Source organism: Ptiloglossa arizonensis, chromosome 4, assembly GCF_051014685.1.
Source record: "Ptiloglossa arizonensis isolate GNS036 chromosome 4, iyPtiAriz1_principal, whole genome shotgun sequence".
Classification (NCBI taxonomy): domain Eukaryota; kingdom Metazoa; phylum Arthropoda; class Insecta; order Hymenoptera; family Colletidae; genus Ptiloglossa; species Ptiloglossa arizonensis.
The window spans coordinates 25,629,647-25,644,020 of record NC_135051.1 but is presented as its reverse complement, the minus strand read 5'-3'; the positions used below and the strand labels follow the sequence as shown (position 1 = coordinate 25,644,020).

Below are 14,374 nucleotides of genomic sequence, written 5' to 3'. Positions count from 1 at the left end.
ATACGCGTCGTTGGACGCGTCGAGTCCGCACCTTTTGAACATTTATCCGTGTAATATCGTCTGCAAGTGTCGTCGATTCGTGAACTCGACTCTTTTTTCCTTTCTTTTTATCGAACGAGATCGTTGCGTTTCGAAACGATCCGAAGAGCTCGAGTCTCAGCCTAAAGAGGCCTAACGAGAACTTAGGTTCGCCGGACGATACCAATCGGTACTGGAAATCCTTTCGAGATCGATCGTTTCGTTTCGGTGTTCGAATCGCGCGTTACCGATGTTCGATGGCGAAGGAAAACAAAAAAATGGAAAAAAAAAGAAAAAAGAAAGAACAAAGAAAAGGACAAACTGCAAAACACTCGGTCCCCGTTGTTGTCTCGTGTGATTCGCGCGATTAAGGAAAGAGAGCTAGAAAGAGAAATATTTTTACGAGTCTGACACGAAAGCTTCGGTTCGTAGGTCGTACATCGTCGCGACCATAACGAGCATTTACTTCTCGTGTATGTTCATCGATTCGCCGTGGCGGTAGAATCGTAGTCTCAGGGTTTCGAACAAACAAACAAAACAACCAACAAATAAACAAAGGATACAAATTTAGACACGTATAAATAGATAAGGCGCGCGAGTATATTTGTGGAGCAAAATATTATAATAGTAATGATAGTAATAACGATGATAATGATAATGATGATGATGATGATGATGATGATGATGATGATGATGATGATGATAATGATGATAATGATGATGATGATGATGATGATGATGATGATGATGATGATGATGATGATGATAATGATAACAATAATGGTAAAGAATATTAATATTAATATTAATGATGATGATGATGATGATAATAAAGATAAAGATAACAAGGAATACTAGTCGGTGGCTTATTACATTGCAAAACAGAATGCAATTAGTTTCTTGCATGTTGTAGACAAGAAGAAACGGAATCCTGCAATACGTCCGATTGTATCGATATCTCCATATCGATTGTTCGTTTCAGGTCCTGAACCAGGTCCTTTCGTCGTAAAAGGAGCCACGGTTTCATACTTGGAACTATTTTCAAGCTTTGTAAACACGGTTGGAAAGTACCATAGGAACATCGTAAAATACCATAGGTACATCGTATCAACAATCCTGTATTTTTCTTTCATTTCGTGTCCGCGAGAACGTCTTTCAGGGGACGACGAGCCGCCATTTTAGAATATTTCGTACATCGCGATCGTTCGGAACGTCCGAAGAAACGTTCGCGTGGTCTTCGATTCACCTGCTCGTCGATGCAACCTGTCGCGCGGTGTTCAACCGTGTTCGAATCGTCCTCGACGATGCAACGTTTCGTTCGTATTCGGCACGTGTCGCGAAAACTCGCGTAAACTCGCGTCTCGAAATGTGCCGATTTCAACGAAATGGTATCTACGCGTCCTCTCAGTCGGCTCAGGAATCATGTCGCGCGTGGCTCTCTTCTCGTTGGCCGTGTTCCTCTCGACGATTTGCAGTAAGTGGTATTTTCGTTTGTAAAACGTGGCACGTAAATATACCGCTTTTAGCGAACACAGGGAAACGGGGTATTGAAAACAAGTTATCGGTGATTTCCACGCAGAGATCCAGGCAACGACGATCGAGGATTGTACAGAGTTCGATATCGAGGAGCTCGAGACCCATTTATCCGAGTTGAGTCTCGTGAACGTGCCAAATATCGATATGATGATCGGTGGGTTCGAATGTCCGGTCACGGCGTTGCCCTTTGGTGCTTTGAAGTCCGACTGGGCTAGGTTGTTGTTGCTGCGAAGGGCATTACCCCAGGAGTCGACACTGAGGTTGAAACTGGCTCGTCTTTTCAGAATTTTGATCGTCGCTTATCACCAAACCGAGGAGCGTTTCGATGTCAGATCCATCTCCACGATCAGGTACGAGGAAACCTAATAAAATGTCCTTTATTGCGTTTAATTATTTATAAATCAAGTGGTTCTCGCTGTGTCGGTTTAACCTTGCGATTTGTGCCGAAGCAAGAAACAAGTAGAAGTCGAGACACTCTAATCCACTTACGAAGATACAGACCTTATTTTGTATTATAATTATTGCATCCGTCTAAATTATTTAGCTTTACGAGAACGATTTCATTTCACCTTCTCAAATAAAGTTTAATCATTTGTAAACGTTTTGTGTATTAAAGAGTTTTTATATAATAATAAGAATAACAATTAGTAAAGTTACGGGATGCATAAAGTAGAGTTTTGAGTATTTGTTCACGACGATTGAACAATGTATTTTCGCGAAAGTCTATTGTTTTATGTCTTTAACGACACAGCTCGAGTCACCAATGAGACTCATCATTGTGTAATCTGTGAGGTTTCTCCTTCGCAGTGGTTGATTTTGTACACGTTGTGTTTAACTCGTTGGTTCGTTTCTGTAGCACGAGTGCCTCGACTGTCCCTGACAGCGATAACTCGACGAGAACGAAGAAACTCGAGCCGGTGACGAATGCAAAGGAAACGCATGAAATTCCGGAAAGTTTTACACCGACCACCGTCCTTGGAACCGAGGAATTCATCAACGCGGGCAAAATCGAACGAACAGTCGCGAGATGGAACGTAACGAGAGAAGACGCGTCTGTTGGAATGCCTACCGATGGTTCTACCACCATCGTACCTTCACCTGTTGGCAGCGGGACATTTCGTTCCACGAGTTATCGAATAGACGTGGAAGAAAAGAAAACAGAGAAATCGTCCGTAACCTCTCCTATGGGCTCGAATGTAACTATCGAGGAACAACAACTCGCAGAAAAGTTGACCAATTATTGGAACAATGATACAAATAACAGAGGGTCTACGAAGGGACTCGTTGCAATGCAAACTGGACGAACGATTGTAAAAAGTATAGTTACCGTGGATAATTCTACGTTCAATCGAACTACCACGAAGAACGAAACCGTTGATTATTTTGGAAGAGACCTAGATACTAATAATTTTGTCATTAGAAAGCCTAACGTTGCTACACAGGACAGAGATGATAACGTCGATAAGGTTAAATCGTTGAGTAGTAGTTTTCCAATTATTATCGATACTCCAGTTACAACAGCCTCTGTTAAGTATCCAAGTGGTTCGATGAAAGTCGAAGTGACGGAGAGAGGAGTTTTTACAAGCGATGCTGCCGAAATTGTAAAAACAGACTTGCCGAAAATGCGTGCCAGAGGCGATTCACCCTCTGTATTTCACGTTCCCGTGAATTTTGAGATGCAGAAAGAGAATACGGTCGACGTGGATGAAGAATCGAAGCACGCTACAGCGCGGTATCGCGATTCCACCGGGTCTAACTTCACTGAATTTGCAAATATAAGTAGCCCGGAGATGTCCGATGTAAAAAGTACGACCAAACGGAGCCACATTTATACGAATAGAATTCCCGGAAACGATGTCGCTCCCTTGACCGAAAGTTTCCCTCGAAAGCACTCGAATCGTCGGAAGAACGGTATTTTCCAAGTTTTCGTGGAGCTCCCGTGGAGTCTGGTGAACTCCACGGACCAACGCAATAAGATAAGGAAGCCTTCGATTTCGTGGAAACCACCGGCGAACAAGAAATTTTGGAAATACATTGTAGTTTCACGAAACGTTACCCGGACGACTCCCGTGGTCCCGAGATCGACCACGAAGCTTACCGATCGAACAGAGGAGACGAATAGGTGGTCCAGTGAACGTCCAGCGGGGTCCAGTAAACGCGGAAGTTCGTACACGAATCTCGAGAAAAATTTCCAGTGGTTTTACAACGTCAGACAGGAGTCCAAGGACCAACGCGTCAGGTATAATAAGCTTCCGAGAAGGTAATCTTTTTGTTTTGATTTTTTTCCCGAGGTATACAGGGTGCTTCCTTTGAATTCGACCACCATTCTTCAAGAGTTGCCGCTGATCTGTCAAAGAAATATTTTCCGACGCGAATTGATCGGCTTTGAGTAGCTGATTAATTTCGATTGGACATGTTTCGTATCGTACAGAGTCACGAAGGTGTTCGATAATTGTGATAAAGTTTTCTTAAGCATCAAGAGCAACTCTAACGTACTGTTCGTCTGCGAGAAGAAAGCTGTTCCCACCCCCACTCTCGTTTACGGCCCGCTAGCTCCTCCCACTAGCGCTTCGGGGCGGTGACGGCGAACGACACCAGCCACTAGCTGCGATACGAGGCGTTGGTAGGGGGCGGAGCTTGTAGATCGCGGACTAGAGTGGGGACGCGAAGTTGTCGGGTTTCTCGCGCGCGGTACGATGTCACAGTCAGAGGATACACCCTGTACGAAGATTACAATATTCCTGATTGGATCCTCGAACGATTGCAGCGAGAATCGACGCGGGATTCACATCGAGTGCCACGGGGAGTGCCACGGGGGTGACGTCGATGTTAATGCACATGTTCGCACGGAGTTGCCATAATTTGATTTTGGCCAAGTACCATCGGCCAAATCCCCGACGTACGTCGGATGTCGCGACGTGGATAAAGCAAACGGTGATAAGAAAAGCGATAAATTCTGTACCATCTCACTGACGCCGAACAACGAACCGAATTGGTCGCAATAAAGTTCTTTGAATTTCATTTTCCTTGTCCACCTTCCGTCTTGTTACTCCGCCTCCGTGTATGACGCGCGTGGATTACGATGCGACGACTGGACACTCGCCGATTCTTATCAGTGATATCGCGGACCAGTCCATAAATTCATGAGCCCCCGGGACACCGCTGACTGATATTTACGATGTCTGCACCTGGTAACGTCCGTCATGCTTTACGAGCCGTCGTAAACGAATCCTTATTATCAGCCCTTTTCGTATCGGTTTATTTTTTTTTTTTTTTTTTCAAATCGTACCCACGATGTTTCCTTGACGCAATTCGATGCAATTGGGACGTTATCAGCAAGAAGGCTGCGCGTGCAAAGATTCCAGTTACGAGGAAACAACGTTCAGAGTTTCAGCCAACAGATCTCCCTGAAATATTTCGAGTATATCGTAATTTTTAAAGAATAATTCGTGAAGAAATGTATAATAATATTACAACATTGAAATATCAGCCAGAATTGAAATGGTATCCCCTCTGTTCTTGTAATTAATTTTGCTTGCATGAGAGGGAATTTATTTGATGTATTTTTAATTTTAAAAGACTTCGTTAACGTGTTAAATTATATCTTGTTAATAATATAATATATCTATCGGTAAAAATACTTGGAGAATTCGCAATAAGGATATTATTAATTTATTGTAATTTATGGTTTCATTACGAGCAATTATTACAGACTCGTTTCCAATGACTACAATAACGATGCTATTTAAAGTAGGTAATAATCGGAGCGGTTATAAGGCAAAATGCTCCATTTTGTTCGATTTGAAAGATTTCGGTACGAGGTTTGGAGGGATTGTTCCTCTTTAAATATCGAGTCAATTTGCGTAAAAAAAGACTCGAGATAATCTCAAGCCTTTCTTGCGGATAACGCCTCAATTTAAACGGCCATCAACGATCCACGAACGATACGGTGGTGTTTCGAGCGCGATTACAATTGAGAGAATCGTTTAAAATTACATCGATGAGAGGGAGGGGGAAAAAGATACAAAACACACGGTTGCCCGCTATTTAAATATTTTCGTTATTCGCGGGGAAAAGGAATGAAATTGGTCGCGGCGAGTTCATAATTGGGTTTACGCGAACTATCGCGATAACGATTTTCCACAGATAGCCCCGGTCCCGATCGGTTTCATTTGCAAACGATAGCATATCGTCGGAGCGGTTAATAACGAATCGAGGTGGGACAAATAAATACGAGCGTTCAATCAGCGCCGCGCGCGTTTTAATAATTACGGTACGTTATTTTCAAACGTTGGTAAACTGATGGATTACGATCACGATGTTGTTACAGGGAATCGAAACGAACGTTGTGGAAAAATGTGCACACTGGTGTCCGAGGAGGTTGGATCGGATTCAAGAACAATTCTTCACAGGTTAAAATGGTACAGCAATTATTAATATTTCTATTGTTATCGACGCGAGAATATTTAGCGAAGATACATACTACGATTTACAATTTCATTCCAACGTTAACTCGATTTTACTAATTACTACGTGCTACTGTGTATATTCTTTTAGAGTCAACTCAAGGTCATCCTATTGTTCACCGAAATTTTTTTACAACTCAGAGTTGAAAAAATATCCAGTATCGTTTAAAAAATTCAAAATTACCTTGACATCTCCGAAAATATAAGACATGAAACATTGAGAAGGTATTCGTTTTCAACAAACCCGCTTTATTGCAACGTATTTCGAACGAAACGTATACACGCTAAAATAAGCATGCCCTTGGTTGCTAGGTGATTTCTACAGGTTCGGAGTTCTGTCGCGTTGCATCAGAATTTACGTCCTGGCTAATATCCGTGTCTGGACCTGTCCAACATCCACCTTGCTTACGGACAAAATATCGAACGTAATCGTGACAAGTTGAAATCGGGCAACAAAATACGGACATTTCTGGTGTATTTTCTCGATCGTAAAACTCTGATTACTGAAATAGGGAAACTGAAATAATCTAGGTACGTCCCTCCTTCTTTTTTCCATCGATCGTATCCTAACAATTCTCTCTTCATTATCAAGGTTTTCATTAAGCCCCTTGTTGTACGTAAAGTTAAAAATATGTGTTCCATATACTCGGGACAATTTCTACTCAAAGACCTTGAGTGTACAATCAAATGACAGCTCGCTCGAAAGAACAAAAATTGCCCAAACACTGTCTACATTCCCCTTACGTATGTTGCTACTGTTGGTTCGCGACAAGAAGGCCAACGAGCTCCCCACTCTAGTTCACAGTCTACTGTGTCCCCCACCACAGCTCGAGGGCGGTGACGAAGACCGACAGCGGCCAATAGCCACAGTGCGCGCGATAGTGGGGGAACCAGTGCACCGTGCGCCAGAGTGGGGGCGCGAGCACTCATTGGGCTTCTTTTCGAAGAGGGACGCTACATCCCCTGCTCCCCCATCCAGCAGTTGTCTCTCCAGCCCCTAGCTGTACACATACCCAGCAGTTACCAAATTACTGTTCATCGTCCGTAAGAGTTCCCTGGTCGGAGTTTACCTCGCCCGGGGCTCTTGTTCGGTGGAAGGGGGCCTTCCACCCGGAGTTTCTCATTGTTTTTTTCCCCCAGCGGCCATCGTCGCGGCTAATAACAGAAATTAATTAAAGGGCTCTCTGTAATTCAAATCCTCGAAGTGCTTGCGTCGCTCCGGAAACTTCGCCGGGCTGACTGTGCGGGCAAAGTCAAAACCGTATCTGACTTCCAGAGATCGGTCGTTAGCATGTAATTAAGAACGATTCTGTTCCGTGCTTGTTTGCGTAGCTTGCGTATCCCCACTCCTCCCACCCCCGACACCGTGCTCGATTTTAACCCCCCCCCCCCTTCTATCGCGTTCGGGAGCCTCGCGAAGTGTTTGTTGGCAAAAGATTTCCATAATTAAAGATCAAGTACTTTGCCAGGCAAGGGATGGGGGGAGAGCTACCCAACTGGAGTTGCTTCCTATTTTCTATTTTAACGGAACCAAAGCCGCATCAACGGCTGCTATACGAGGTCCCATTTGTTCACCGAGAACGGTTTCCAAGACGAACGATTATTCGTTGCTACGTGCCCCCGAGCGTTATCGTAGCCTTGTTCGCGGCGAGGCGCGTCTTCTTCGCGGAGCCCGGGCAACAAAGCGAGTCACATTTATTAGAGTCAACAATTTCGCCGGCTGTGGCACGGATTAGCGGTACATCGCTCCTCGCGTGGAAACAAATTGCCCGCTTCACCGAGACGCGGGTGCAACAGCTTTACCACGGGTTATCCGGACTCCGCCCGCTCGTTTCTTATTTTCCTCGGCGTCCATTTCGAAAAGGGAAGCCCGCGCTTCGACGCGACCCTCGTGCCCCACGGTTTCCAGTATCGGGTAATGTTCATGGATATCGGCTCGAAATAATAAATTCAAAGCAGTTCGATATACTGATCAAATAAAATACTAATGTAATTAATAAAGATTATATATAAATTGATATAATAATTAAAATAACAAATTCGAAGGAATTCGATGTATTGATAAAATAAAATATTAATTTAATTAATAACGATCATCGATTAATTTAATAATAGTATCCAATTGAGAGCCAAGCTGTCGCAAGGAGCATTTTCGGGAACAACTCGCGACAATTTATTCTGGAGTGGACAGGTAGCCTAAGGTGTATAATGAAAAGAGAGAAAAGATAGAGGACGTTTCGATCCAACTGTCACGAAAGAGTCGTCTCCCATCGTCGATAATTCGTCGTCGGGGAGCCTTTTGATTAAAAATTAAGACCAGTTTCCATCGATTCACTGCACTCTGTCTAAACCGGAGCAGATGACTTCAGGGTCTCGAGATGAAACGCAAGATGCATTGGCAACTCGTGCGGTAGTCCCTCTTTATTAAGAGCGCTAGTTAGCACGAAAGGATTTTTATCGTACCGGTCGTCCCGAGTTCTCTGTTAGCGGAGCAACCAAAGGATTATGTTCGCATACCAGTTTCTTTTGTACTTCTCCCGCCAGGAAGAATCGCAGCGATATCGCGTCTCTAATTACGATTTATTGTCATCTAATCGCAGGCAACTGTATACGAAGTTCTCTGCTATGGTGCTCGCGCGACTAGATCAACGGAGTCTTTCTATAGGATGGCTGATTTAAAACTGAAGAAAAAATTCTCCGTCACGAAGCTACACATAACAATTGCATGTGCTCTTCTTTCCGAGGTTTGTCACGAGTATTATTTTTCTCGTTGCAACAGCAGGACAAATCCGACCTGCGTTATCAAATGAATACACGACGTGCAAGATTCGGATCACGTCGAGCCGGTTCCGTGACCTAACCTAAATTCTCGTCAGTGTTGCGCTTATCGCGATGGATGAAATTGATCCTGGTGAATCGTTTCGGGGAGGGGGGGATCGACAAATAAGGGCGATCAATCGCGAGCAAACGTTAAACTTGGCCGAAACAAATACTTATCATTACTTATCATTTCTTCGCGATTACCCCCCTCACTAGGGGCCCTGGATTAGCCGTACATTGTTTCGCGCGAGGAAACAAATTAGCCGTTTCACTGAAACGCTGGTGTGGACGGTGGTGGGGGGGCCTTCTCGAGTAACTGGGCAAGTGGTGGGGAGCCTCTTCTCGAGAGGCTGGGCAAATGGTGGGGGGCCTTCTTCTCGAGAGACTGGGCGAGTGGTGGGGGGGCCTTCTTCTCGGGAGACTGGGCGAGTGGTGGGGGTTCGTTCTCCACGGTTTTCGCGTCGAGGGTGCAGGAACACCGGAACGTTTCTCTCCTCCGCTCCCCTGGCTCCTGATCGTTCGTCAGGATTACTGTAACTTCTCGAGCAGCTTCAGAAGCGAAGGAGGCGGTGGCAGTCGGAGTAGCGGCACCGAGGCAGGTACTCTACCACCCGGCAGAAAGCTCGCGGAAATCATTTAACTCGGAAAGAGTGGCGGAGCTTGCGGGTGATGGTGGAGAAGGGTGCGGAAGGGAAGAAGGGCTGAGGAAGTGGGCGAAGAGACGCTCAGTAATTATTTTACCGGCGAAGGGACGAGGGAATGCAACTCTCGCTCCCTATCTTCCACCTGCCCCCCAAACCCACCCCAACGGTGGCTCGATGCTAATTCTTACTAATTGGTTGCATTACTCCCGTTTCATTCACCTGTCGTGGTTGTTTCCTTCCCTTCGAAATCTTCGTGTCTCGATTACTCGTGTGTCTTCTTCGTTCTTCGAGTTTCCTCTTTGGTCGATCATGGGGTGTGTGACGACCGATCGTCGATTAATTTCAAATATTTTTCGCGACTCAGCGATTGGTTGCGGTTCCGGAGAATCTTCGGGGCAGATCTTTTGGGGGCAGTTTCTCCGGCGAGCCCTTTACATCTTCGAGGTGCGGTTTAGGCGAGGATTGGGGATGTCGGTGAAAGAAGATTCAGGACGATTGTTCATCGTGTGTAATTCTAATAATAATGTTAAAATTTGTTAAAAGTAGTTGTGCTTTACAGTACAGTGTTTAGAATTCGAAGGTTCAGGGAGGAGATTAATAGTCTTCTTCGGTTCGTGGTGTAGTTTGGAGAAGGAAAACCTAGGGTACTTGTTAATTGTGAATAGTTATTTCAAAGAAGCGTTAATTTTTTAGGTTTACAGCAGAGCACAATGTTTAAGAATTCCAGTCGTCCTGGATCGTTGATTGGAGCACCGAAATGATTTTTCCACGAACCCGCGAACTCGACAGATTTCTCTTGTCGGATGACAGACGTGGGAAGAAAACGGTCGGCGAGGATTTATTTCTGAACGAATAGAAGTAAACTATCGCGGTCCATTACGCCGTGTGGCAAACGCTTATCCTTCGGTCGTCTTTTTCGCGACGAGCGGGACGAGAGAAATCGGCGAACGAGGATTTTCGTTCTCCTTCTCCCACTCGAAACGACTAATGCGTCGGACGATGAATGTAAAATCTGCATTAATTCAATCCGTGAACGAAGGAAGGGATCGAAGGAGCCGGGTCGCTGCTAAGGAGCAATGTTGAAACTCTCGAGGCGATAACACAGTGGCTCGGGTTGTACGTAAGTACACGGTGCCGGTTTATCGCGAGAAACACCGTAGTAGCTTGAATTATAGCGAAATAAAATAACGTCGTCGCTCTATGCTGGATTTAGAGAAGGGAAGGGGAACGTTATAAATAGTCAGCCCGTTCTTTGTTCCGGGCAACGTGCTCCGCGAGGATAAAAATCACTCGCGGAACCGAAGGCTCGTGTTCTGGATCTATTTTTATGGGATTTGGGTCAGTTTCGGGCTTTGAACGGGTGTTTTCGCGCTCCGAATTCTACCACTGTTTCCATAGCTCGAGAATACGTCGCGGAGAGAACAAATAGGGGGATGAATATATTCTTGTAATAATATTTACCCTCTATAGAGCACTTTCGAGCAGAAAAGGGACCTCTGGAAGTAATTAGCCTCGGGCCCCTACGAGTTCTGGATGCACCAGTGTGCATCAGGATGCTAACTACCGTTCCAAAGTGAGCTTTGACGTCCTCTTTCAAGGTGGTCGGTAGAGTATGAAAAGAAGTATCGTGAAACTAACGAAGGGGTCTCCTGAGAGCTTATTTGTTGCCTTTTCGAGTCAACTGCTATTCAAAAGTGTAGAAGAAAAAGAATTTTCTCCATCTGATACTAATAGGAGGATAGATGTATTTTCGTAATAATATTTAACCTTTACGAGAGGGTTTCACAACAGAGAAGGGGCCTCTCGAAGTAATTAAACTCGGGCCCCTACGAGTTCTAGATCCGTTAGTGTGCATCGGGATGCTAACTACCCCTATAAAGTGAGCTTTGACGTTCTGTTTCGAAGTGGTCGGCGGAGTTTTAAAGAAACGGGATGTGCCGTGAAATTAACGAACGCAGAAGGGGCCCCCGAGAGCCTATTCGTTGCCTATTTAATTCAACTGGTATTCAAAAGCTTTGAAAAAAAATTTCTTTCCCTAACTGGACAAATTTCTTTCTGTTTAGTACTAATAAGGGGATACGTATATTTTCGTAATAATATTTAATTTGTACAGAGCACTTCGAAATGGAAAAGAGGGCCTCTCGAAGCAAGTAGCCTCGGGCCCCTATGCCAGATACTTCGTCGTGCATCAAAATGCTAACTAACCCCTCCAAAGCTATGACGTTCTCTTTCGCAGGTTGGTCGACCAGGTTTTAAAGAAACGTAGCTGGAAAATTGGAACAGCCGGACCCCTCGTATCTCATCGCAGCAGGCTGCTCTCTAAAGGTGACGAACCTGCACGCAGACGAGGGACGAATGTGCGTGAGAAAGTGTCGGATTATCGGACACTGTTCGCAAGAGTGTAATCATCTTTGCTCAGTGTCTTTCGCGAAAATCCATTCTCGTCACGTCGAGACAAACGGGCACAGTTGACTCTCCATCTAAATCTTCTTCCTTCGTTCGTTCTCTCTCCGGTAACCCCTCACTCCACCCTTTCTTCTTCCCTCGCTCGCACGGATAAGAAATGAAATTAAAATTCTCGAGGAGACTGAAACGTCACGTTCCGCGTCGACCGTGTCTCGTCTCGTTCCACATCCCGACGAAGGAAGCGTTCCGCGTCCGATCGTCCCGGAAGTATCCGGTAGATAAAGGAAAAAGGAGATCGAGGCTCTGGATCTCCGTAGATCGCTCGTACGAGAAGCTCTCGACGGCTCGGTGGAACTTCGTAAGGGAACAAGCTGGATGTCTCGAGGGAGAACAGAGATAGGGGGGTATTTTAAAATCGAGGAAGGAATAACACTTCCGTTATTCTTCTCTAAGTGGATGAAATTCTCGTAAATCTAGAACGTCAGGACGTTTGTGTATTTTTTTCAGCGCGATTATGGATAACCCTTTCGACATTAACGCCGAGTACAGTCACCTGTCAGGAGCTTCTTGAATTCGTTTTAATGTACACTATCGTATCACGTGTAACGAAAAAGTGCTACATTGAAAAAATAAATTTTTCTAAACATTTTTGCTAAAACACTTTTCCGTAATATCACTCGAAGGAATCGCTTGCATAGAAAGTCCCCTTGTGCAAGTTTTCCTTCTCGAAGAGGTTACTCGTGTAGAAGGTTCCCTGGTGCAAGTATTCCTTCTCGAAGAGGTCACTTGCGTAGAGTTTTGTGCGAGTTTTCATTCCCGAAGGGGTCACTTGTGTAGACGGTCCCTTGGTGCGAGTATTCTTCCTCGAAGAGGTCACTTGTATAGGTCTCCCGTACAAAAGTATTCTCCAAGAGGTCACTTGCATAGGTCTCCTGTACAAGAGTATTCCTTTTCAAAGAGGTCACTTGCATAGGTCTACCGTACAAGAGTTTTCTTTCTCGAAGAGATCACTTGCATAGGTCTATCGTACAAGAGTATTCTCGAAGAGGTCACATGCATAGGTCTCCCGTACAAGAGTATTTTCGAAGAGGTCACTTGCATAGGCCTATCGTGCGAGTATTCCTCCCTGATGAGGTCACTTGCATAGGTCTCTCATACTCCTTCCCGATGAGTTGCACCAGCTGCTTCTGGAAGCCTCCCATCGGTTTTGCTCTTCAGTTTCGTGCCTCGACGTCTCTGTTCCTTTTCGCGACTCAATCTCAACGTTCTCTCGTCTCGAAGACACGCTTCTGGCTTCGACGCGACACACACACCATCCTTTCCTCTCCTCCCCGTGCGAGTCCCTTTGACTTGCAACGACACGTGACGCGTTGTGCAAGTAATTGTTACTCTATTGTGCAAGGAGGGGGTTGATTATAGTAATTTTCCTCGCTTCTCTCGAGCTGTTCTACTTTTCCGCGTCGCTCTGCGCGTGTTCTCCTCCGAATCTCTTTGTTTGCGCGCGCGCGCACCCCTAACTCCGTCACGGAAATTAGTTTCGCCCTTGTATCGCGCACCACCCGTAGAACCACGGGATTTATTCCATCAACGGGAGAGTGTCGTTGCGTTCAGCAACGCAAATCTCCTTTAAATTCCGTTTGTTCCATTCACCACGGGTAATTGATCTCCGGCGACGCTTTGAAGATTTGTCGCCCGGTTTTGGCCGTGATAGTGGGGGTGGGGGTAAACGTGGTGATGGGGGAGGGGGGGTTACAATTCGAAGCACGCGGAGAATTCTCGGGCGATTAATTGCCCTTCCAGAATTTTTACCCCCCCCCCCCCCCCCCCCCCATGGTTACGAGAGCAAAGAACACGCAGGAAAATATGACGGCGGAGCGTAAAACGAAGAGAAATTCTGTTCGTCGCGATGTGTTCTCGTCCCAGTTTTTTCCACGGGTTGTCCTTCGGCGACGATTTTATCCCGTTCGTAAGTTACGTTCCCGTTTCTTTACTAGAAAAGTTGCCCCGTCCGTTAATACCTCCGCGAGCGATTCCCTCCGGCCATAAATTCGTCCCACGTTATATTTTCTATCGCGTAAGGGATGGCTTTCATCGGACGAAAATTCCCCTCGGTTTTTGTCCGAACGCGAGCGCTCTACCGTTAATTTCTTCGGTGCACGCGAGTGACGACACGTGAACGAAATTTCTCGTCGATTACGTTTTCGCAGCTGAAAAGACGTTTTCGAGGGAATCACCCGTACCGGAATATATCACTTCCAAGGGCAGAATTCTGATTAACGATGAAAAGGGTGCTTTACGCGTATTCCGGAGAATCTTGTCCGATCGGGTAACAGGGTTTTGGAAATTTATTCATTCGGGGTAGGAATCAATTATAATCAACGAAACGGTAAATTTTTTTTTATACAAACTTAGGCTACGAGCGTACAAGGTAATCGTTTTAAATTTTATTGATAACGGCGAGGGATCGAAGGGTCATAGCTCGAG

At 45.4% G+C, this 14,374-nt stretch overlaps 1 protein-coding gene across 1 annotated transcript; it reads left to right on the top strand.

The window, feature by feature from the left end:
* The first annotated feature begins 1,368 nt into the window (after positions 1-1,368).
* Positions 1,369-4,569, top strand: LOC143146373 (uncharacterized). Its single transcript, XM_076310602.1, is given in 5 exon segments — positions 1,369-1,414; positions 1,417-1,492; positions 1,598-1,904; positions 2,411-3,793; positions 4,322-4,569. Coding segments are annotated over 5 exon segments (1,890 nt in total). The 5' UTR covers positions 1,369-1,384; the 3' UTR covers positions 4,416-4,569.
* The last annotated feature ends 9,805 nt before the right edge of the window (positions 4,570-14,374 follow it).